Source organism: Hippocampus zosterae, chromosome 1, assembly GCF_025434085.1.
Source record: "Hippocampus zosterae strain Florida chromosome 1, ASM2543408v3, whole genome shotgun sequence".
Classification (NCBI taxonomy): Eukaryota; Metazoa; Chordata; class Actinopteri; order Syngnathiformes; family Syngnathidae; genus Hippocampus; species Hippocampus zosterae.
In genome coordinates this window covers 5,141,942-5,165,731 of record NC_067451.1, presented here as the reverse complement: position 1 = coordinate 5,165,731, position 23,790 = coordinate 5,141,942, and the positions used below count along the sequence as shown (strand labels likewise).

Genomic DNA, 23,790 nt, shown 5'->3' with positions numbered 1-23,790 from the left:
GAGGGACCAGCAACAGAAAAGGCTCGATCCCCTCTGAGCCTCAGTTTAGCTCTTGGTACTTCTAACAAAGACTGGTCCACAGACCTGAGGCGCCGGGCAGGTGTGTAGGGGCGGTAAGGTGGCGCGAGATTATTCAGAGATTTGAAAACAAAGAGGAGGTATCTTGAAAATAACTCTAAAATGAATGGGGAGCCAGTGAAGGGATGCCAGAGTAGGAGTTATATGCTCCCTCTTACGAGTAACATACTGACCCCCCCTCCCTCCTACCCCCATTGGTCCTGATGCTGCGTATTCAGTGGGTGAATGAGGACACGGCATTCAAAAGCTTTGAGTGAAAGTTGAAGCACTATAAACGCGTTGACCATTAGATCATTAGGTCCACCTGCCCACCCAAATGAGAATTGCATATTTCTTAACTTTTTGCTACCCATCAAATGTTCGGACTATTCGAGGATGAACCTCAAACCCTTACAAGTTAACTTTCAGACATTCTCTGAGCTGTTGAGTATTTCAGTTTTATGTTTTTAATCAACTAGCTCTATTCTCGAACAAGGAGTTGAATCGCAAAACTCATAATGGCTGTTAAATCGATGAAAATTTCCAAGGACCTGCTGATGATACTTTGTGACACTCTTTGCTCATTTGCACATAAAAAAATTTTAGGGCAAGGTTGAATTACATTCCTCCGCAAAGATTTTGGTGCATTTTTACTTTGACACAAGAAGTGTAAATGCTGACCACAAGCTGAAATTTGGAACCAACAAGGTGAAATGTCACTCTTCGATGCGTCAGGCTCCATGAATCTCATCTTAAATCTCTCATGGCAGCCATACAAACACACAGAGAGGCAAAAAAAAAAAAAAGGGAAAAAAAACTTGGATGCAGTTTACCTTGCACATACTTCCCGGAACGTGCCGTTTCAAATGCTTGGTTTGGCAGAGGACACGCAAAGTTCAGAAGGCAGCGGGTGATTTTGGAGCATCTCCTCTCCCAACCCTCAAGTCAAAGGCCAAGACATTTTAGTCAGTCAGGAAAGGATGAAAAGCTGGCCAACTAACACAGATTTATCTTTCAATATATGTGAGTCGAGAAGTATTAACTGTCCTGTATCCCCCCCCCCCCCCCCTCACTCTGTTTCAGTGCACTGTGACGTGCGGTCAGGGTCTGCGCTACAGGGTGGTGCTTTGCATTGATCACAGGGGGCTCCACGCGGGAGGATGCAACCCCACCACCAAGCCCCACATCAAGGAGGAATGCCTGGTGACTGTGCCCTGCTACAAGGCCATGGGTGAGTTCGGAATCCATCCATCCATCCATCCATCCATCCATCTTCTACCGCTTATCCGGGGCCGGGTCACGGGGGCAACAGCTTTAGCAGGGAAGCCCAGACTTCCCTCTCCCTAGCTACTTCTTCCAGCTCTCCCCGGGGGATCCCGAGGCGTTCCCAGGCCAGCTGGGTGACATAGTCTCTCCAGCGTGTCCTGGGTCTTCCTCGGGGTCTCCTCCCGGTGGGACATGCCCGGAACACCTCACCAGGGAGGCATTCAGGAGGCATCCGAATTTGATGCCCAAGCCACCTCATCTGGCTCCTCTCGATGTGGAGGAGAAGTTCGGAATCAAGCCGCGGAAATGCTTTCGACTCTACGCCTGACTTTCTCCGCCCTTCTCTGCTGTTTCAGACACGCTCCCCGTGGAGGCCAAACCGCTGTGGCATAAGCAGGCCGTAGCCCTGGACGAAGAGACCGTTGTGACCGAGGAGCCGGAGTGAGTTGGCATGACGGCGAAACCCATATTGCATCGGTGTTGACAGTTCCCAACGGTATTGCGGTTGCGTCGAGAGACAGCCGGCGGGTTTCCATCGCGCACCTGTTGTCCACACCTGTCAAAACACCCGCATGCGCTGTTGGGCGCCGGGTTTCGAATGTGGGTGTTGTATATCGGCGTAAAGGAGGCCCGAGTGAGCGGCGTGGATAACCTCAATTTACAGTTTAACTCCATCGGGTCGGGTCCAGGTGGGATTTGCCATGCGTGTCGTGTTGATTGTACGCCTTGTCCCAAGTTCGATGTTTCACGCTTCCTTTTCTCCGCTCAACACCTGCGTTGTCCGATTTCGCTCGTAAATGTGATGGATGGGGTGAGCTAGGGTAACAAAAGTGATGTTAAAAGCAGGGGGAGGGGGTGGCGGGTTTGGAGCAAGTCCGCCCGCTTTGTCACAGACGCCCCGTGTTGCTTCGACACATCGGCAGATGTTGCAGATGGTTTTTTTTTTTGTCTTGCATATCAATTGACTAATAAAGGCTGTCCTCCAAAGACATTTGGAGCGCGGCCCGGCGCGTCGCATGACTTGCATTAGCGAGCGTGTTCGCTAGTTTGAAACATCTGTGCCTTTGACTCATCTCTGGTGTGAGAAAGCTGCGATGAAGGACGAAAGAGAAGCGCGTCTTTTCTCCCCCCCCCCCCCCCCTTCGCAAATACATGCATGCGTGTAATATAGCCCGCTTCACATGCCAACACTAATATCGTATCTGCCAACCATATGGGACAAAATTACAAAGACTCGTCTTATGTTGAATTTACCCCCACCGCCCATAAAAACAAAAACAACAGGGGAAAAAAAAAGAAAGAAAGAAACCCACCACTGTCGGAAATGTAATTGATGAGATTAGGAAGGGGCTTTGGCGGATATTGCAAACATCTGCTGGCGGAAGACATCACCATAACTCACAAACATCTTTTGGTGGATGGCTTTTATTTGTTCACGTTAAAACACTTTGCGTCCTTGTGAAGGAGAAGAGCACGAGTGCAGTTGAGGTCCTGCGGGGAGACGATTCAACCAAGGCAAACATATTCATCCGTCATCTGTTAATGAACAGCAGCTCATTTTACCGTTGAAACGTCAGTGAGTCATCGCAGAAGACCTTGAACGCAATATGATTTAAACCAAAAATCCTCTTCCTTGATCTTTTGGTTCAAGATGGCATTTCATGCTCATTCCTGCGGATGTTGGATTGACATGAAGCGTGTCTGAAAAAACAAAAATAAAAAGCCATCAGGATTTCATCGAAAGAGTTTTTCACTTGAGCTGTTGAAACGACCTCTCGCCCAACCTTGATGGACACGGAAGAGCTCCGAGTGTTTCTTCTTCCTGATCGGTTCTTTTTGAACCGGGAAGGAAGGGTTTATCCGTGGACGGGCCGTCGTAATGCGTCACAGCTGTTTGATTAATGGCTTTATAAAGCCAATTTTGGCAGTACTAAAGGTGGACTTAATGTCTTAACTCAAGTCAAAAGAGCATGTCAAAGTGGAAGAGCGGAATTCTGCGTTTCCAGCCCGCCTCGAATGAAAAAAAAAAAGAAATTAGCATCATTTGTAACCATGAAACTGGTTGACCTTGGTGGATTCCGGGAGAAGTTGATGTGGACTTTGCTTGTGTGTGTTTCCCAGCACACTTCATCATCGCTTACGTTGGTGAAAGAAAATAATTTAAAAAACCTAATCAAAAGGAAATAAAAACTAACTACTTGTACAGTGGTACCTCTACTTACAAAATTAAGTAAGTTCTTCCAGAAATTTTAACAAATTTCTTCCAGAAATTTGTGAAATAGAAGATTTTGTAAGTAGAGACGCATTTTCCATGTAAATGCCCTAATCCGTTCCAAGCCCCCCAAAATTCAGACATAAATGTTTGAGAATGCATAAAAATGCAACAAAAAATGGAACAAATACATGTTACAATTAGACGATTGCACAATAAATGAAAGTTGTGCATAATGTTAAAAAAAATAGAGTAAAGAATACAAATGATGGTAATTCAACCTCGAAATGAGTTTTCTCAAACAGGGTGTCCGGGCTCTCCCTTAGAGATAAGGTGAGAAGCTCGGTCATCCGGGAGGGGCTCAGAGTCGAGCCGCTTCTCCTCCACATCGAGAGGAGCCAGATGAGATTTTTTCTTATCTTATTTGATGTAGTTTTTAACATTGTACTCGTGATTTTAACTGCTTGTTGTAAGGTGTCCTTGAGTTTCTAGAAAGGCGCCCACAAATAAAATGTATTATTATTATTATTATTATTATTATTATTATTATTATTATTATGAGGTGGCTTGGGCCATCACTGATTCGGATGCCCCCTGAGCGCCTCCCTGGTGAGGTGTTCCTGTCATGTCCCACCGGGAGGAGACCCCGAGGAAGACCCAGGACACGCTGGAGAGACTATGTCACCCAGCTGGCCTGGGAACGTCTCGGGATCCCCCGGGGAGAGCTGGAAGAAGCAGCTAGGGAGAGGGAAGTCTGGGCTTCCCTGCTAAAGCTGTTGCCCCCGCGACCCGGCCCCGGATAAGCGGTAGATGATGGATGGATGGATGGAACTGCATCCTCATCGTTTTTTGCCCTCTGTAGTTCATGTTCTCTCTCAGTCGTGGTTTTTGCGTGGCGTTTTGTACACAACTTGAGCAAAGGACGTTTGCTTTTGTCGGCTTTTAAAAATCCCTCGAAAATGTCCAAGGCAAACCTCAGCATCGTGAGCGATCGGCCGACTGTTGAACACTTTTTCTGGGTGATTCACATTTACATAAAACTATCCAAACGTCTCGTGGCCCGAGAAGAGAATGACGAGGGCGCTGCATCGTCACATATCTTTCAATCTACACTAGACACATCCGGTAGAAGTCCCTTTTAGCCAATGGGATGCCAGGATGATGCTCGGCAATAGCCAATGGCAGAGCAGCTATGAGCATGTTGTGTTCATGAAACTCCGAAATGCGAAGAAGTCCATCCTGTATTTTTACGTTTCGTATCTTGAAATTTCTTTCGTAACAAGAGGCAATATTTTCCTGTTGAGACGTTTCGAAACTTGAAAATTTCGTATGAAGAGACGTTCGTCAGTAGAGGTACCGCTGTATCGTGGAAATTCGAAAACGAGCGATGCGTTGGACACACCTGCGATATATAATAACGTGTCACGTTTGCTCGTCTCCCATTGCCAGCTTCATCCCCGGTGCTTGGCAGCCCTGCAGCAGAACGTGCGGTGCGGGGACTCAGCGGCGCACAGTCAAGTGCCGGGTGTTGCTCTCCTTCTCTCAGACCGTCGCCGACCTCCCCGATGATGAGTGCAAGGGCGTCAAACCCGCGGCGAGTCAAGCCTGCTACCAAACTCCCTGCAAGAAACCAGAGGGCAACAATGACCTGGACGTGGAGGAGGAGCAAGAGGAGGAGGAGGAGGAGCAAGAAGAAGAGACCCTTCAGAGAGAGGAGCTGCATGAATGGGAGTACGACGGCTTCACCGAGTGTTCCAAGAGTTGCGGAGGAGGTGGGGAACTTTTCCGGTGCGCGTCGTCTCCTGTGTACTGCTCATGAACCTCGCTTGTTTGAATCTCAGGCGTGCAGGAGGCGGTGGTCATCTGCCTGAACAAACAGACCAGGGAGGCGTCAGCAAACCAGAGTTTGTGCGTTAGCGCCGGCAGGCCCCCGCCGCTTCTCCTGGACTGCAAAACGCAGCCTTGTCCCCCCAGGTAACAGTTTCAAGTGACTTGAATCAATTTGCGTGGATGCGTAATGGCAGCTGGCTCCTCGGCTCCCGCGCCTCCGTTCGTCTCGCACCTGCAACCACTTGACTGTGAGAAAACATATCACTATTTAAATAATCCCATCGTATATCCGTGACATTATTTCAGTCGACCAGACGGAGACGGATTGTTGGCTGTATCAGGGGAGAACAGGAAATAACAATTGAACGTGAATGACTGCGGACCACTGATGGCGCACATTTTTGATTTAACGCTTCTCGCGGTGTCACGCTCTCCTGCTCCCTCTCGTCACCAAATGCGGGAGGCTGGAAGGCTGTTTTTCCAGGCCTTGAGCCTTATTTTCAGGCACAACAAACGCTGATTTGGACGTGTTTCCTTTGGCCTTCCGCTCTCTCCCCGAGGCCTCCTCAGGCTCCCACATTAAGCTGCACTCTTTTTTTGGATCATATCCCGCCCCCGTGAGGAGAAACAACCATAGCGTTAAAACCGAATGCCCGAAACACGCTACATTCCCGATTCTGCTCAGGGCCCTGGAGTAAATATAAATCATTTGGAAATGAAAATGTTTAAAGTAGCCTCGATTCATGAAGAGGGAGAGCGATTATTTTATCAGACTCACAGCGTGCGGGTGAGAAAATCAGAAGTGCTCCAGTTCATCCAAGAGCAATCGCACTTTCCAGGTTGTAAAAAGCACATGGTCATCAGAGTGGGCCAACGCAGCAAGGCCAACGCCACAACAGTGATAAGTAATAATGGTATTTACAGGTGGGAAACAGGGGGGTGGAGCCACTGCTCCGCTTCCTGTGGGGTCGGCCTGATGTCCCGCAACGTGGCGTGCGTCCGCTTGCCGTCTCCGGACAGCAACAGCACTGAGCCTTTGCCTGATGAAAACTGCCACGACCCAAAACCAAACCCCATCCAGGCCTGCAACCGCTTCGACTGCCCCCCCATGTGGGAGACGCAGGAATGGGGACAGGTAAAAAGACAAACGAATCACTCCAAGTGGCTCCTCGTAAGAAGATTTTGACATCCTCGTGTTTGTGGTTGTGGTTGATGTTGCTGCTTTAAGTGCTCCAGTCGCTGTGGAGATGGCGTTGAGAGGAGACGGGTCCTGTGTAAACAGCGCTTGGCCGATGGCAGCAACCTCGAGCTGCCAGACTCATTTTGTCCCTCCACGGTACCGGCAAACCAGCGGCTGTGTAGCACAGAGCAGCATTGCACCCCACTTTGGGTCACCAGCTGGTCCCAGGTAGGCTTGATGCAGTGGATCACATTAACGTACCTCGGGGACGGTATCTAGTACCGTATTTTCCGCACTAAAAGGCGCACTGGATGATGAGACGCACCTTCAATGAACGGCCTATTTTGTATTTTTTTTTTGTATATTGGACGCACTGGATTATAAGGCGCAATCTACAATGCATCCACTAGATGGAGCTACGCTCCTTCCGTTCGACTCGAGAGGCGTTCATGACCGCCTCTGAAAAACGTAAATGAACGATTCCTTCAATGAAACTACGAAAATGGAAAAGAATACATCCATCCATTTTCCGAAGCTTGATCCTCACTAGGGTCGCGGGGGGGTGATGGAGCCTATCCCAGCCGTCTATCCCAGCAGTAGGCGGGGCACACCCTGAATCGGTTGCCAGCCAATCGCAGGGCACACAGAGACGAACAACCATCCACACCCACACTCACACCTTGGGACAATTTAGAGCGTTCAATCAGCCTGCCATGCATGTTTTTTGAATGTGGGAGGAAACCGGAGCACCCGGAGAAAACCCACGCAGGCCCGGGGAGAACATGCAAACTCCACTGGAATCGAACCCGGTACCTCTGCACTGTGAAGCCGACGTGCTAACCACTGGACTACCGGGCCGCCCGAAAAGAATACATCAAAACAGCAAATCAAGCGAGGAAATCGCAAAATAAATTCTACAGCCCCCTGACAAATTTATTTGGGCATTTCCTTGAGCGAAGATCCAACAGGACGATCAGATGTCAGTAAAATGTGGGAGACTGGATTGTCTCAGAAGTGTTTGTTGCGTATTCTTTTGTTGGGTACTGTATTCAAAAACGAGGAAATGCCAAAATAAATTCTGTAGGTGGGGCCATAGAATTTATTTTGTGATTTCCTCGCTTGATTTTGATGCACTATTTTCAATTTTCGTAGTTTCATTGAAGGAATCGTTAATTTACGCTTTTCGGAGGCGGTCATGAACGACTCTCGAGTCGAACGGAAGAAGAGAAGGCACGGAGATGGACAAAGACGTATCTGTATTTGTTGAGTCTGTGAAAACCATTAATAAAATGTGCGTTTTTAAAAAAAACAACAACACTAGAGCTCTCCTTTTTTCGGAGCTGCAACAAAAACATGTTGAAGAAGGCAGCGACACAGTTCACTGAACCACCAAGTTATAACATTGTAAGCATGTCTCCAGCAAGGAGCCATCTTGGGGTCGACATATTACCGTAATGACCGCACACAAGGCGCACCGGATTTTAAGGCGTACTCTGAGCTTTTAAGAAAATGGAAGACTTTTCGGTGCGCCTCAGTGCGGAAAATACCTTTGATGCTTCTGACCCATTGTCTCCCTTAAAGGTATGACCATTTCCTTGTGAAGTATTTTGTTTTTGTGCTTGTGTGTGCTGTTCACGTGCAGTGTTCAGTGACCTGTGGAAATGGTATGCAAAGACTTGAGGCGGTCTGCAGGAAACAAGGGCAGGACGGACAATATCACACCGTAGATCCAAACAACTGCTCCTCTCTGGAGCGACCCACAAGGATTCGACCGTGCTCTCTTCGGCTCTGCAAGAGTAAGAGACCATCTTTTCCCCTAGAGTGGTAGATTGTCAAGAAAATAACCGAAGCGGTACATCTTTGGTCACAGATTCACTGAAACCCGACCCGACTATCCTGGCTCAGAGGAACGTGTATATTCAGTGGAGGAAGAGCAAAAAGGTCCATTTGGTGGTTGGTGGCACTGCCTATCTGCTTCCTTGGACCACTATGGTCCTTCGTTGTCCCACCCGCCACATCCGGAAGGCAAATATCCAATGGTTGAAGGACGGGAAGCCTCTAATGAGTCTCCCACACCTGTTTGTGACACCACTGGGATTTGTGAAGATCCAGCATGTTGGTCCGTCTGATGCCGGGACGTACGCCTGCGTCGCCGGGCAAGCCAAGGAGCATTTGGTCCTCCAGGTCATTGGCGCCAAGCAGAAGTTGCACGGACCCGAGGCAACAAGGGTACAGGAGCTCTCCATCTCGCCAAATACCGAATACGTTGTCGAGAGCTTGCTTCAACTCGGAGTTGAACAAAACAAGACCACCTGGCAAGACCGGGGAGACATCCCCAATGTTATCATTCTTGATCGTCAGAGGCTTGATGAGCTCGACAACCTCAGAGGAAAGCAAGGCGAGCAAGTGATTGCTCAGTTACTCAGCGAGCTGTCCCTATCCCACGACGAAACCAATCACTCAGCTTCTCACTCTCCAGAAATGGATTTACCCTCCACGCTAGGACCCCTTCTTCGTAAACCGGGCCACTCGACTAGGTACAGAGGCCCGGTGATTATCCAGAGCCCCGAGGAAGTCGGAACGTTATCGTCTTCCCATGTGACTGTCAATGTCGGGGCGCCGATTTTGCTGCGGAAGCCCTATGCCAGTTTGGAAATCAAATGCGAGTCTCTTGGTTACCCGCAACCATCCTTAACCTGGACCAAAAATGGAAAACGGGTGCGCCACGCTAGCAAGTATGACCAGACAACTCACGAACAAAACTGCAGGTGAGATTAAGATTTAACGGAGCGAACATCATTTCTTTGCACCGGCAGTCTCGACCTGTTGCCAGGCGGCTCGTTGAGGATTCGCTCTCCAAACCAAGCGGATGAGGGTCTGTACACCTGCACTGTCCGGAACCGACTCGGGTCCTCGTCACGCTCGTCTTGGTTGCAGATTAAAGGTGAGAAACATATACCTCTTTCATTTAAAATAGGAAGTCAAAGATCCTCCCGGAGCTTTTTGGGTTTTTTTTTTTAGACTCCCAAAGTAACGGTCGATACATTTTGCAGGCACTGAAATGTTTCAAGTTTATTAGTACTGATCCAACCCCAGGGCCAAGCCTCCGCGAAGGGACAATGATGTACATTTTTTTTTCAGGTGGTAGAGATGTGTCTACTTTTCCGGTTCAAGCTTGGAATTTCTGGGAAGTCACACTCTTTTCACACACACACACACACACACCCATACACAGTTTGAGCAGAGCCACCGCAAATGTTTTTACGCTGGGTCGTGAAGCGGTGGCTGGTCTGGCTGAGTCAGTGGTGGGGAATGTGCGGTGCGTGCCATCAGCAGAAGTCTCTTCAGAGCCGCACTGTCCCACCTCGCCCTCTAAGCGTGACTGCTTGCAATCTCTCTGGAGTCCAATCAAAGTGACGGTGCTTTCCTCGCGTTCTGGCGCTTTTTTTCACTCATACGACAACAATTAGATGCCTCCGGGGCTGAAGTTTCAAAGCAGATAAGCCGCTGCGCTCCGAGTTATAAAGGATATGGGGGCTGTCAAGGGACAAGCTATTTAGTGTTTTTTTTTTCCCCCGCTCCTGTAATTCCCATCCATTGTTTTTTTTTTCTTCAGAAAGCGGAGGAGGAAACTGCGTCCAAGCTGTCGGAGCCATTGGCCCCTTCTGCCTTGATAAGAGCAACAGCAGCATCGAGTCAGCTGGGCACAGGTTGGCAGTCGCCATGCAGCATTTTCATCCGTTTTCAAATCAGAGACCCATGAAGGTTTCTTTAAGTAGTTGGCGCGTGGACACTTGGGCGCCGTGCACAGCCAGCTGCGGCGGAGGCACCCAGAACAGACGAGTGCGCTGCGTGAAGGGCCCCGAGGGCGACCTGACGGAGGTGGACCACCACCGCTGTCTCGGCGCTGGACGGAGACCATCTGACACAAGGATGTGTAACATTATGCCATGCGCTACTTGGGCTACGAGCGCGTGGGGATTGGTAAGCCCGCTCGTGTGAGCCGATCATCATAACAAGTCATGGAAAAATTTAGGAGGACTGCTCCCTCACTTTGTCTGACACGCATCTTTGTGACCTTATTGGCACCAAGGGCGAGGCTGACTCACGGCTCGAGTTGATCACCGCTGACTTTTTTTACATGCCGTTAGCCATTTACTCCATGAACTGCGTCATAGTTTCTCACAATCATGACACATATTTTCTAGCCACCTGCCTTCTGCAACACATCCTCTGATTAAACTATACATACTCTTGTCGTAGTGCCAAATGCCAACACTTGCACAACTTACATGTTGGCATTTCTGCCCTTTATAATTGACGTGACAAACCGAGATTTGCCTCCTAAGCTTAATCTTCGACTAAAAAAACGGTTATGTCAATGAAAAGTGATGCAACGCCAACATCGACGGCAGTGGTTCTTAACCCTCGTAGTCCACCGTTTGCGATAAATGCAAAATTATGTCTTTGAATCAAAGGCAAAGGCATTCGGAAAAACACGAGAGAGCTGAAACGTATGGGGGGGGTTCTAAAATGGCCGAAATTTCATGAAGTCACCGGCTGATAATTCTCAGGCATTGCAGCAATAATAAAAAAGGTTTTGATTCCGTAATCTTCACAATTTACATATTTTGCACCATAGAGACCCATTATAATTCATATTTTTGAATGCATCGTAAACCTAATGTGAAAACATGCATTTCACACGATTTTTACGTCAATCGCTTTGTTTTCGCTTGGACAGACGTATGCATGCCACATTGTTGGGTTGAGGTCATTCCAATTGTGCAACTTTTAGGTGGCGCCAGAGGATCGCAAATGAGTTTGCCTTTTTTGCAGGAGGCTTCAAACCAATGCATTTTACATGAACACGTCTGGTCGGGATTGTTAGTGCGGCTTGGTTGGGACCTCCAGACACAATTTTTTTTTTCCTTTTCCAAAAAATAAAGAATAAAAAATCCCAAAGAACTAATATAAACTATATATGTATGGATAGCACAGATGCCTCTGAACATTTTGAGTGTTTGGAAAAAAAAGAATGTTTATATAACACAACATACATCATTCCCAAAATTGTAAAACGCGTAACTTATGGGTTTTTTGTTTCGAAGGAACTAAGGGTTACCTTGTTCGAGGTACCGAACCCAACCAGTTCATATGCACATTCGCCGAACCCTTCATTAGTGAAAAATATATATATATTTTTGGCAAACCTATTTATTAATAACTGAAAAAAAAGTCAACACAATTAGTTGAAGTCGAAAGTATACGTTTTTTAATTGTGTACAAAATGAACCAGCCAGTGATGGCAAAGCGGGTGTGTCATCACTCATTGGCATGTTGAGTCGGGTGTGTCTTAACCTCCATGGAAGAGGCTCTGTCGAACCCTTGAAACTGATTCACCGAACCCTTAGGGTTCGATCGAACCCACGTATAGAAACACTGATCTACGGGGATCTGACAGTCATCGTTTTACAAACCTGACTTTCACAGACAAGCTTGGTGAGTCTTTCATGCCTATTCGCGGTCAATCGTTCTTGCCGAATATATTCATCAGTGGAGTTAACGCTTGGATTTCAGCTGACAAATACAAATGCCCAAAGCAGTGAATGATTTGATCTGTTGGAGTGGTTCTCAAACTTTCCACACCATACAGAGTTGATAAGTATTTAATTTCCATGTCATGGATCACTCTGTTAGCTTCTGCGTTATTTTTATTTTCAAAACTCTCTGACAACGTGTTGTTCTTTTTCAATGTTATAGTGTAGTGGTCAATGCATGCGTCCATCTTTGGCCAAACAACAGCGCCATGTATTTTGCCAAGACACAAACGGCACCAAAGTCCCCTCCAGGATGTGCAATCGACTCCATCGGTAAAAATCGCCGTTCTGACAACACGTTTCATCCGCCGGGTATTGCTTTGTGACCTGAATGTGTTCCTCTTCCAAGGCCTAGTGCCACGAGGAACTGCTCAGGGGAAGCCTGCGCCTCACGGTGGCGAGTCGGACCATGGACGCAGTGCACCGCCACTTGCGGCCGGCATGGCTTCCAGTCGCGTCGAGTGGTTTGCGTGCAGCGGCCCGGTGGAAGCTGCGTACAGAGGCGTCGTCCCGTCAGCTGGCAGCGCTGCAATACGGTGTCCTGCGGCAGAGGTGAGCCGTTCAAACGTAATTGTGTTCGAGCATGGTTCGAGCGACACCCTGAAATGGTCAAAATCGCTTTATGTCTGAAAATTTCACATTTTCAAACATGAATGTGCATGACCAAAAAAAAAACTATGATTTGTCTTCAACTGATATTTTCGGGTCATTTTAAAATTTGACCAAAATTTGGGATGATTAAAAAAATTATTCTTCAATCATTTATAGTTACATTTTTTGTTTGTTTGTTTGTTTGTTTGGTTGGTTGTTTTATTGAGCATATATAGTACACACAATAGCAGGTTGACAAAGGTCAAACAAAAATTATAAAAGGAAAATTAGAAGGTAGTCCAGTGGTTAGCACGTGGGCTTCACAGTGCGGAGGTACCGGGTTCGATTCCAGCTCCGGCCTCCCTGTGTGGAGTTTGCATGTTCTCCCCGGGCCTGCGTGGGTTTTCTCCGGGTGCTCCGGTTTCCTCCCACATTCCAAAAACATGCGTGGCAGGCTGATGGAACACTCTAAATTGTCCCTAGGTGTGAGTGTGTGTGCGAATGGTTGTTCGTTTCTGTGTGCCCTGCGATTGGCTGGCAACCGATTCAGGGTGTCCCCCGCCTACTGCCCGAAGACAGCTGGGATAGGCTCCAGCACCCCCCGCGACCCTAGTGAGGATCAAGCGGCTCGGAAGATGAATGAATGAATGAATGGATGAATAAAAGAAAAAGAAAACATTTGGAATTTGAACAAAATTTCGGGGGAATAAAATACAAGTATGCCTCTTGTCATGCAGTTTGGAATTCAACCACAATTATGCCCGTCAAGTCAACCAATTTGAAATTTGACTGAATTTCTCTAATAAATTTGCAATACAATTTTGGAAAGCCCCAAAAGACTTGATTTTCAATTCCACTGATATTGTTGGGTTGAATTTAGAAGTTCACCAAAATTTTAGATGATAAAAATTGAATCCCTGACATGTTAAGCCTCAGCTTTTTCACATTAAGCGTTTGAGATGTTTTACACCGATGCTGTGATCACCGTAGCTGCCGGGGAGTGTCGCGACACCACCAGGTACTGCGAGAAGGTGCGGCAGTTGGAGCTGTGCACGCTGGCGCAGTTTAAGAGTCGCTGCTGTCACTCGTGTCTCAATACCTGATGGATGGGGGAAACTTCAGATGCCATCGAGGACCTCCGCTTCTCCCTGTGACGCTGCAGGCGTTGACTGAACGGAGGGACATATCACACGGTGGACGTTTTCAGATGTGACGTGATGTGATAACCACTGGAAAGGATTTGAAACACATTTTCCAAAGCATTTTGAGTAGGAAAAAAAAACTCCAATTTGAGATCTGAATTGACAAATTCAATAGGGTCGGAGTTTGAATTGAATGTTGCACTCATGACTGAAGCAAACGCGCAATGGGAGAAAACGGAGAGGAACGTATTTTGCACTCAAAACTCAACAAGAGTCTTTGTTAAAAACATGACTTGTTGATTTTTTTTAATGTTACATTTCTACATATATTTGCTTGGTGATTTTTAAAAAGCTATACTGTTTGACTAGATGTCTAGTTTAACCACTTTTTTATGCTTTTGCACATTTAGTCGTGACATGCTGTCGCCTTTTAATTCTCCTTTTGGTTTGGCTCCCAGGTGATCGACAAGTCGGCACAATGCTGAAAAACAGCAATATTGAAGCATCATCTTTGCGTTTCTCCTTGAATTATTGTTCTTTTCTTTCTAGTATATATTTTTCATTCATTATTTATTCACCAGATTGGCACTTTTGGATTAAAGTGTTACAGATGCTTGGGATTTTATTGAGGTGCGATTGTTTGATTTTATGAGAAGAAACGGTCATCAACATATCAAGTATACGCTTCAGTTGTGTAGATGTGTATTTTGTCTTATTTATTTCCATGCGTGTCAATGTGTATAGTTTTGTTGATAAATAAAATGGTTGGATTTTAAGTAATTGAATTCGCCTTAAAACGGTTGAATTTGATGTACATGCCGAGGCCGCCCTCTGCCGGTGATATTGATCTGCCACGCCTGTTTTTTTTTTCATGTAATAAAATGAAGCACATTCCTTTTATAACATGTCGCCTTTCGTCATTGTTATTATTATTATTATTATTATTATTGGCAGTGCTGAATGGACCAACATTTTCATAGCTTCAGAGTTTCCAAATTTTTCCCAACACTACAGTGTGGCGCATACGTGTGACGTAATATCTTGCGACGGCTGTATTCAGTGCTGTATTTAGTACATCATGCAGAATCGCTTGTTTGAATTCGGCGGCTACTAGCGCCTCTATCACCTTTTCTATTACATGGCAAAATTGCGCCCATTGGCATATAGATTTTTTATAAACGTTTAGAAGGCAGGACTGTGTTGTTGTTTTAACGCCACAGTCGTCCCGTTTGGAAAGTGACTGCTGTGGCTTGGAATTCATCTCGGACGCCATTGTAACGTTTTGGTCGATTCGGTCTCCGGAAGCAAAGGATGAGTGAGCCGAAGAAAGCCGCGAATGACGAAGGGGGTCTGAGCAAAGAGACGGACAAGAAAAAAAGATCCCGCGTGAAACAGCTGCTGGGCGAAGTGAAGAAGCAAGTGGAGTTCTGGTTCGGAGACGTCAACCTCCACAAGGACCGCTTTCTGAAAAAGCTCATTGACGCGTCGGACGATGGATGTAAGTCGCCCACACCGGACAATTCAACGGACGTGTATCGATTGTTTTTGTGTGTTTGGCCTCAGATGTTGCCTTATCCGTGGTGGCGAGCTTCAATCGCATGAAGAAGTTGACGAGCGACACCAAACTGATCGCCAGGGCTCTGAAGAACTCTTCTGTGGTGGAGGTAACGTGCAGCGATCGCCTGCCTCTGCATTTGAATGAATAGCAAACGTGACAAACTTCCAGGTGAATTTAGAGGGCGATAAAGTGAGACGGCAGCATCCCCTCGGAGACGTTCCAATAGACGTGGACAGCCGCACAGTTTACGTGGTAAGCTTTTGTTTTTCCTCTCAAGTCTCCATCGACGTCACGTCTACTTTCCTGTGGCAAAAAATGAAACAATTACTTTGCATGTCATTTGACCGAGGACCCACAGTGATACATGAACGTCTTTGCTCGCTCAAAAGGAATTCACATTAGAAGAGGAATGAAGTCATGTTTACGCATTGTTTTTTTTTTCAAACGTTACTGATTAAATGTACTTTGTGTCGATCAGGAGCTCCTGCCTAAGGATGTGACTCACAGCTGGATCGAGAAGGTCTTTTCCAAATGCGGAAGCGTCGTTTACGCCAGCATCCCCAGATATAAATCCACTGGCGATTCCAAAGGCTTTGCCTTTGTGGAATTTGAGAGCCCTGAGCAAGCCAATAAAGCCATTGAGGTTAGCGTATATTCATAATAAGCATCTGATTACCGGTAACTGTAAGAGAAGAAAATTTGAATAGATTTGCCCTTTTTTCCTGTCCAGATGCTTAATAACCCTCCTGAAGACGCTCCCAGGAAGCCGGGAATTTTCCCCAAGACTAAGAATGGGAAACCTATTCAGCTGGCTGCAGACAATCCTCCTGCAAGTAGGATTTGCCCACACAAAAAGCCGCTATTGCTGTTTGAATTTTGCCCTTAGTAGGAAATGACTTTTTTAAATATGTGAAATTGAAACCTCTTGCGGGCGGCCCGGTAGTCCAGTGGTTAGCACGTCGGCTTCACATTGCAGAGGTACCGGGTTCGATTCCAGCTCCGGCCTCCCTGTGTGGAGTTTGCTTGTTCTCCCCGGGCTTGCGTGGGTTTTCTCCGGGTGCTCCGGTTTCCTCCCACATTCCAAAAACATGCGTGGCAGGCTGATTGAACACTCTAAATTGTCCCTGGGTGTGAGTGTGAGTGCGAATTGTTGTTCGTTTCTGTGTGCCCTGCGATTGGCTGGCAACCGATTCAGGGTGTCCCCCGCCTACTGCCCGAAGACCGTTGGGATAGGCTCCAGCACCCCCCGCGACCCTAGTGAGGATCAAGCGGCTCGGAAGATGAATGAATGAATGAATGAATGAACGAATGAATGAATGAATGAATGAATGAATGAATGAATGAATGAATGAATGAATGAATGAATGAAACCTCTTGCATTTTCATTCTGCTGCATCCCCTTTAAGCCTCGCATCGTTTCGCACATTCAAACTGTAAATAAGCATCCCCCTTTTCATTCATTTTATGTTATGGTCTTATCTTCATTTTCAAAAGTCTTGGGACTTACCTGGCTCTCTGGTAGAGTTTTTTTTTTTTTTTTTTTGCTCCGTGTCATGGAAATTTGTGATGGTATAACGCCGAAAAAGTCCTCGGAGCGTTGTATCCTTGAAATTTGATGAAAGTAAAATGCCTTGAATCCTTCACCTCAACTTGAAATATAACTCAAACGGATAACTACAGAAAAATAAAAATAAAATAAGAATATACAAAATTAATTGTACGTGAAAATAACATCCATCCGTTATCCGAGCCTCTTATCAGTAAAAACAAATACCGGCTGTTTCTGCGCACGTTGGCCTCTTGGGGGCAGTGTGGTGCCATGCATAGAAGGAATGCACTAAAAGCAATAGAAAAGAAGAAATGTGCGATTCAAGTTTATGAAACTAATTTTTTCACAGATTGTCAAAAATTTTGAATAGTGTTATGTTCCTTCTATGTATGTGTTTATACGGTGTTCGTGTGTGAATGTTCTGAAGTGTTCTAAGCTCATCCGCCCCTACACACCCGAGCCTTTTCTGTTGCTGGTCCCTCTCTGGAATGACCTCCCACTGAACATTCGGCAAGCCTCCTCACTGCCCATCTTCAAAGCCCTCCTCAAAACTCACTTGTATTCTTTGGCGTTCGACTCAGCATGACTTAGATTTGTTCTTGATTTTACTATTTGGTGCTTTCTACCGCATTTATTACCGATTTATCTTACTGTTTATTGTGCATGTTAAATTGCTCCATGTACAGCACTTTGTATACAGCGATGGCTGTTTGAAAGTGCTCTATAAATACTGTTGACTTGACTTGACTTTAATATTTTTTTTGAAGGACTATCCCTCCCGAAGGTGATTGCAATTTTCCGTTAGCATGTCAGTGGGATTTTACATTGACTTTAGCGTTAGCATCAACAATGTTTTTAACTGTTCCGCGCTCAGGTTCTAGCTAAGAATTGTTTTTTTTTTCTTGCCATCTCTGTCTTGCAGGTGGCGGTGGGGAGGAGGAGAAGAAAAAGCGAAAGAAGAAGAAGAAGAAGCCGCTAGCCGAGGAAGCCAAAGTAGCGCAGATGGACACCAAGCCGTCGGATCAGCCGCAGCCACCGCCGCAGCAGCAGAAGAAGAAGAAACAGCAGCAGCAGAGTTCAAATGCCGCAAGTCATAAGGCAGCAAGTAAAACCTCAGAGAAAAAGAGACGCCGCTCGCGGGCCGTGGACGAATCGGAAGCGGCGGTGCCCTCCAAGATTAGAAAGCTCGGGGAGAATGATGAAGCCGCATCCAAAAACAGTAAATCAACTCGGCAAAGTTTGGCGCGACGGCGGGGACCAAAAAGTAAAATGAAAATGAGATTGTATCTGCAGATCCCCCTGTGGAAGGCGAGCTCGGGAAAGAAAACCAAGAAGACCCGCTGGGCAAAGCCAAGAGGAAGAGGAAGAAGAAACACAAGGAGAAGCTGAAAATCGGCGAGGAGGTCATCCCGCTGAGGGTCTTATCCAAGTACGAACCCGCAACGGCTACAGCGCCACTGTCGCGACAACTGAAACTCCGGTCAAATGACCCCCGTTTGTGCGGTCATAGGAAAGCGTGGCTGGAGCTCAAAGCGGAGTACTTGCAGCTGCAGAAGCGCAGCATGGCGTCCCTGAAGAAGTGCATGACGCAGCTGGACGGCGACGAGCGGCAAGGCGGCGACGAGAGTAGTAAGTCGCGCGCCGCGCCGCGTCGCAACGCTTCAGAACGCATCTCAGACGAAACGTGAAGTGGCTTGCTTTGTGTTGTGGGGTTTCTTTCAGTGGAGGCGAGCGAGAAGGCGAGCAATCAGGGTCCTCAGTTCATCAGCGGCGTCATCGTGAAGATTTCGGACAACAAGGCGCTTCCAGGGAGGAAGATGATCAAAGTAAAGTGCACTTGAACCTCACGTTGGCGCTCACACTAGCCCAGGGGTGTCCAAACTTTTTGCCAAGGGGGCCAGATTTTACGTGGTAAAATGTCGGGGGGCCGACCTTGGCTGACATTCTTTACATTGAAAAACAATATTGTTCAACAAATTTTAGTAAGCCAGTCTGTTTCACATTTCCATTTTTATTTTAATTCAACAATCTTAAGAATTTCTTTTGGTTCATTTGAAACAGGAATTTGAAATATGACATATGAGTCAATATAAACACGGAGTGATGTCTTGTTAACTCGTGAGTGATGCCCTCTAGTGTCTAAATGCTATTACTCATTTAGTGAATGCTACTACTCATTTAGCCACTACAGGGAAGCAGTACTCTATGAAACATCACTCGCCAGTCTACGAGACCTCAGTCAATGCAACACCTGTTCCATTGCGCCCAACCTGCGGGCCAGACGGCACTGATTTTATGACGGGGGCCAAGGGCCGGATGAAATTCGACCGCGGGCCGGACTTTGGACATGCCTGGTCTAAATGCTATTACTCATTTAGTGAATGCTATTACTCATTTAGCCACTAGAGGGAAGCAGTACTCTATGAAACATCACTCACCAGTCTACGAGACCTCAGTCAATGCAACACGTGTTCCATTGCGCCCAACCTGCGGGCCAGACGGCACTGACTTTATGACAGGGGCCGAGGGCCGGATGAAATTCGACCGCGGGCCGGATTTGGCCCCCGGGCCGGACTTTGGACATGCCTGCACTAGCCCATTTAAAAGAAAAAAAAAAAGTAATTTATGCTTTTGACCATTTCAAAGAAAAAAATATTCACCTTTACAATGCTTACATTTGCAAAAAAGAGAACCTATTGACTGCTTGCCAATCTCGGGCATTCCGGAGAATAGACGATGACTATTGTCAACCCAAAATGAAAGAGTAGTTTCTCCTTTTATCATAAAGAAAAACAATAAGATTTATTTGTCCCACACTTGGGAAATTTACAGTTTCCAGCAGCAAAATTGGGGATAGAAAGAAGAAAGAAGAAAAACAAAGTATTTGCATTCAGTATTCTAGCATATTCCATTTTTTTTAATCAACAGTAGAGAATGGGTTTGTTTCACCCAAATCACCTATTTTTGAACCAAAAACACAGAAAACAAGCCTTTTGTAAGGAAGTTACATTTTATGATCAACAATGTCTGTTATGCAAATTATTTTTTGCTTTAGTGATGCATCAAACATCCAAACAGTCCTTCTTTAAAATACAAATGACAACAATAAAAATTTGCTTTTGATGGCAAAATGAATTATTACTTTTAACCACTATTTAGTAGTAGTAATATTTAGTAGTGTGTGTGCGCGCCCGCGTTTGCATGTTTTTGCATTCAAACGCGTATGCATATTTACGTATGTACATTCGGTCATTGCTTCTACTTCTTCCGTTCCTAATGTGCCCGCTTTCCTTTTCGACCCAGGACGCCCTGTGCAAGATCTCGCCCGTGGCGTACGTGGACCTGTTGGAGGGCGACGCCGAGGGCTACGTGCGCTTCAAGAGCCCGGAGGACGCGCAGGCCGTCAGCGACAACAAGGCTGAGCTGCAGAGGGTGCACAGTTGGCAGCTCGAGATCCTATCAGGTCCGACACACACACATACACACACACACACACACACACACACACACACACACACACACACACACACACGCACGCGTGTGTGTCCAAATGTTTGAAAAACCCAAAGAAAAAATGAGCAAGGGCATTTTGGAAGTTAATAATTTGTTTTTTGTTGTTAATAGCCTGGTAATGATGTTAGAAGTCAAATATTTTCTACTTTTTCATTTCCGGCGGCCGTGTCTTACTGGAATTCGAAAATGATCGAGAATGAATCGAAAATGGCCTGAGGCATTAATTCTAAACAGATATGTTTTTGTTTTACGGACGCGCGAGTGGTGCAAAACAAAAATAGTGAGGGGCATTCATTCATTCATCTTCCATACCGCTTGATCCTCACTAGGGTCGCGGGGGGTGCTGGAGCCCATCCCAGCCGTCACCGGGCAGTAGGCAGGGGACACCCTGAATCGGTTGCCAGCCAATCGCAGGGCACACAGAAACGAACAACCATCCACGCTCACACTCACACCTAGGGACAATTTAGAGCGTCCAATCAGCCTGCCATGCATATTTTTGGAATGTGGGAGGAAACCGGAGCACCCGGAGAAAACCCACGCAGGCCCGGGGAGAACATGCAAACTCCACACAGGGAGGCCGGAGCTAGGAATCGACCCCGGTACCTCTGCACTGTGAAGCCGACGTGCTAACCACTGGACTACCGGGCCTAGTGAGGGGCATCAAGAACCAATTTCTTCTGCTGCTGAAAGTACGACACGGACAATAAGAAAACGTGTCTCAATACTTGTGTCGTCGTCAACAGGTGACAACGAGCAGAGGTACTGGCAGAAGATCCTCGTGGATCGTCAGGTCAAACTCAACCGGCCCAGGGAGAAGAAGCGCGGCACGGAAAAGGTGAGACGGCAGCTCCTTGGCACGGCTCGCGACGGACATCAAGCTCATCTTTCAAATCCTTCCGTTTCAGCTCCTATCCAAAGCGGAGAAGATCATAACAGCTCGCGCCAAGGAGGCCTGCAAGCACATTCGCTTCCAAGAAGACTGACTGACTGCCATTTTTTAAGGGAAAAGCCGTTTAATTTTTTTTTTTTTTATCATTTTTGTTTGCACTGAAGCGCCAAGTTGTGCAGTTTGTGATGTAAATAGAAAAAATCTCCGCACATCTTGAATGCGGACAAAATGTTAGTTTTTGATGTCACTTGACAGATGGACCCTTTTCAAATGTGCAGTATGCATTAAAGGAAAACTTTCTGAATTGTTGACATGATTGACTCCTAAATAGTCCTTCAGCCGTCCAGATGATGGGTGGGGGGGATGACTCAGCAGGAATTAAATCAAGCTAATTGCTGTGACCATGGGTTGACCTCGCTTCTATTTTTCATGGTTTTAATAGTTTTAGCCATGTCTCTTCATAACAGCACAACCCTCTTCCTCATTTACTCCTCGTCATTTTCTTTTTCATTGTTACCGGTACATTGACTAGTTTGTTTTGTAGCAGCTAACACTACCAGGGCTGTGCAAATCATATTTTTTGATGGCCATTTGGGCTACTGAGCAAAAATCTGATGAAACTATGAAGTTTCATCGAAAGTTGCTTTGGAAAATTGCTTTTGACCATATTTATTGGTTTGTACGATGCAAAAATTTGTGTCTTTTTAGATGTTTTGGAGGTAGAGTAATGGTAAATGGGCTTTTTCATGTATTGCTTTTCCACCTGCAAGGCACTTCACACTGATTCCTCGTTCACCTGATGACACGGCATCAGGAGCAACTCCGTGTTCTGTAAGTTGCTCAAGGACACTACGACGTGGTCTGGATGGGGAAATGACCGTTCCATGCCAGCCTCATGAATATCAGTATGCATATTTAATACTCAGTAGGGTGATATCTGCAAAATTGTTTCAAAAAATATACAGGAAATACATCTAAAGCATAGGATGCATGAAAATAATGACCATTACATACATTGTGCATTCATGAATTTCAGTTTTGCACAAAATAAATTTCAATGATTTGCTATCTGCAGACCAGCTGCATTATTGGAAACAATTCTTAAAATACCAACATAGTTCAGTAGCAACTGATACTGTACTAATTGTCATTTCAGATGAAAGCTGTCAAGAAGTATCATCGCCTAATTCCAGTTGCGTAATGACGGACTAACTCCCCTATGGCTAAAAGAAGACAATCACGCAGTAACAAAAACATGGATAAATATCTTTCTGTTTCTTCACAGTTGGACATATTACAAGCCACCAATATTCACCAATATTTTTAGTTTTTTTTCCAGGTACCTGAAACAGGGTCGTGCTGAACTCAGTAAACCAAACGAATCAAATCATATGGTGGTTTATTTTTTGGGTATTGAAAAAAAAATAGTTGTTTGCTGCTTTTATCCACTGGATGGCGACATTTCGCCCGAAACGCGTCATCCGACGACCGCTTGCTAATTAACATTAATTAGTATCTGGTGTGCCTTCGTGCGTTCCTCCTGATGGATTCGATGTTGTGCCGACGCGTTCTACTTAAAACTCGGGAAAATAAGAACAATTCCACCTTCACACTACGCTTGTTTGTCAATTTCAAGTTTAATTGAATTGAAATGAACGTGCGCGCTACTTGATTTCACGGTTGTCGTCATCCTGTGAGTGACTGCAGGGTGCCACGAGAGTTTGGGGGCGTGTAACTGCCATAACGAGGGTGGGGGCGTGTGTGTTTGTGCGTGTGCGTGGAAAAGCTGCAAGTGCCCACGCCGCCTTGACTTACACGCAATTCCTCAGCGCCTCCTGTCGCGGATCGCGGACGTCGGAGGTGCAACAAGTTTTTCGGCGGTGTACGTGAACGCCTCGCGACCGTCAACCCGCGCCGTGATTCGGATGGAGCGAGAAGCTTCCGCGGGGAACATGGACGAGAAAGTGGCCCCTCGGCGTCGGGCCGCCAGCGTCATACCGTCGCTGTGCTCCGTGGCGTCCATCGCCTTCTGCGTGGTGCTCAGCATCCACGCAGCAGACGTCAGGCGCCGGCTGGCTGGCTTGGAGCGCGGTGTGGACGCGTCGACGCGCGCACCGGCCGACGATTTGGATGCGTTGATTGCGCAAAAAGTCAACGAGATGGTCTCCCAGGTGAGATCGAGCCGTGCGCATGCCCGATTCTCCTCAATGAAGCCGCGCTGACGTCACGGTGTTTTAATCCTTCCCACGCAGCGTTCTTATGAGCAATTTGTCAAGATACGGAGCGCTCGGCAAGCATCACCTGAATGCAACTGTCCTCCAGGTGAGCCACACGCGGCGCGTGGGAGTGAATGGGGAGTGGTGCGTTCAAGGACGCGGCGGATGTTGCCGCGTGTTCGGC

At 46.6% G+C, this 23,790-nt stretch overlaps 3 protein-coding genes across 19 annotated transcripts in view; all 3 read left to right on the top strand.

Annotated features, from left to right (window-relative positions):
- Nucleotides 1-14,781, top strand: part of adamtsl3 (ADAMTS-like 3) — a 70,710-nt gene extending 55,929 nt beyond the window's left edge. For 2 of the 4 annotated variants that reach the window (XM_052078272.1, XM_052078280.1), the window contains 14 exons: nucleotides 1,141-1,288; nucleotides 1,680-1,764; nucleotides 4,985-5,307; nucleotides 5,377-5,509; nucleotides 6,290-6,500; nucleotides 6,594-6,773; nucleotides 8,188-8,341; nucleotides 8,416-9,280; nucleotides 9,362-9,489; nucleotides 10,162-10,255; nucleotides 10,325-10,529; nucleotides 12,309-12,418; nucleotides 12,495-12,697; nucleotides 13,727-14,781. In XM_052078272.1, coding sequence (XP_051934232.1) covers nucleotides 1,141-1,288; nucleotides 1,680-1,764; nucleotides 4,985-5,307; nucleotides 5,377-5,509; nucleotides 6,290-6,500; nucleotides 6,594-6,773; nucleotides 8,188-8,341; nucleotides 8,416-9,280; nucleotides 9,362-9,489; nucleotides 10,162-10,255; nucleotides 10,325-10,529; nucleotides 12,309-12,418; nucleotides 12,495-12,697; nucleotides 13,727-13,839 — 2,952 coding nt within the window. In that variant the 3' untranslated portion in view covers nucleotides 13,840-14,781. The other 2 variants (XM_052078292.1, XM_052078286.1) reach the window with 2 other exon arrangements.
- Nucleotides 14,782-14,931: 150 nt separating this feature from the next.
- On the top strand, nucleotides 14,932-21,694 carry larp7 (La ribonucleoprotein 7, transcriptional regulator). 2 transcript variants are annotated; one of them, XM_052078624.1, is made up of 12 exons: nucleotides 14,932-15,376; nucleotides 15,442-15,542; nucleotides 15,605-15,688; nucleotides 15,915-16,079; nucleotides 16,167-16,269; nucleotides 17,908-18,204; nucleotides 18,279-18,414; nucleotides 18,496-18,614; nucleotides 18,708-18,811; nucleotides 20,289-20,448; nucleotides 21,245-21,336; nucleotides 21,407-21,694. In XM_052078624.1, the coding sequence occupies exons 1-12, from the start codon at nucleotides 15,190-15,192 to the stop codon at nucleotides 21,482-21,484; spliced, it is 1,626 nt and encodes a 541-aa protein (XP_051934584.1). In that variant the 5' UTR covers nucleotides 14,932-15,189; the 3' UTR covers nucleotides 21,485-21,694. The 2 variants fall into 2 exon arrangements, with proteins under 2 accessions (XP_051934584.1, XP_051934581.1); XM_052078621.1 differs by having other exon boundaries at nucleotides 18,496-18,635.
- A 1,051-nt stretch (nucleotides 21,695-22,745) lies between these two features.
- The window catches only part of LOC127608917 (collagen alpha-1(XXV) chain), a 95,397-nt gene continuing 94,352 nt past the window's right edge, over nucleotides 22,746-23,790 (top strand). For 3 of the 13 annotated variants that reach the window (XM_052078527.1, XM_052078499.1, XM_052078490.1), the window contains exons 1-2: nucleotides 22,761-23,561; nucleotides 23,643-23,712. In XM_052078527.1, the coding sequence (XP_051934487.1) occupies nucleotides 23,316-23,561; nucleotides 23,643-23,712 (316 nt within the window). In that variant the 5' untranslated portion in view covers nucleotides 22,761-23,315. Of the gene's footprint in view, nucleotides 23,562-23,642; nucleotides 23,713-23,790 lie in introns of all 13 variants that reach the window. The other 10 variants (XM_052078468.1, XM_052078451.1, XM_052078536.1 and 7 more) reach the window with 8 other exon arrangements.

What these genes read in the sequence shown, in the direction of transcription:
- larp7 (XM_052078621.1), top strand. Translation starts at nt 15,190, where the DNA reads ATGAGTGAGCCGAAGAAAGCCGCGAATGACGAAGGGGGTCTGAGCAAA. An exon ending in TGAAGCCGCATCCAAAAACA is followed by an intron (nt 18,205 to 18,278) that starts GTAAATCAACTC and finishes TTGTATCTGCAG; the next exon opens with ATCCCCCTGTGGAAGGCGAG. An exon ending in CAGGGAGGAAGATGATCAAA is followed by an intron (nt 18,812 to 20,288) that starts GTAAAGTGCACT and finishes TTTTCGACCCAG; the next exon opens with GACGCCCTGTGCAAGATCTC.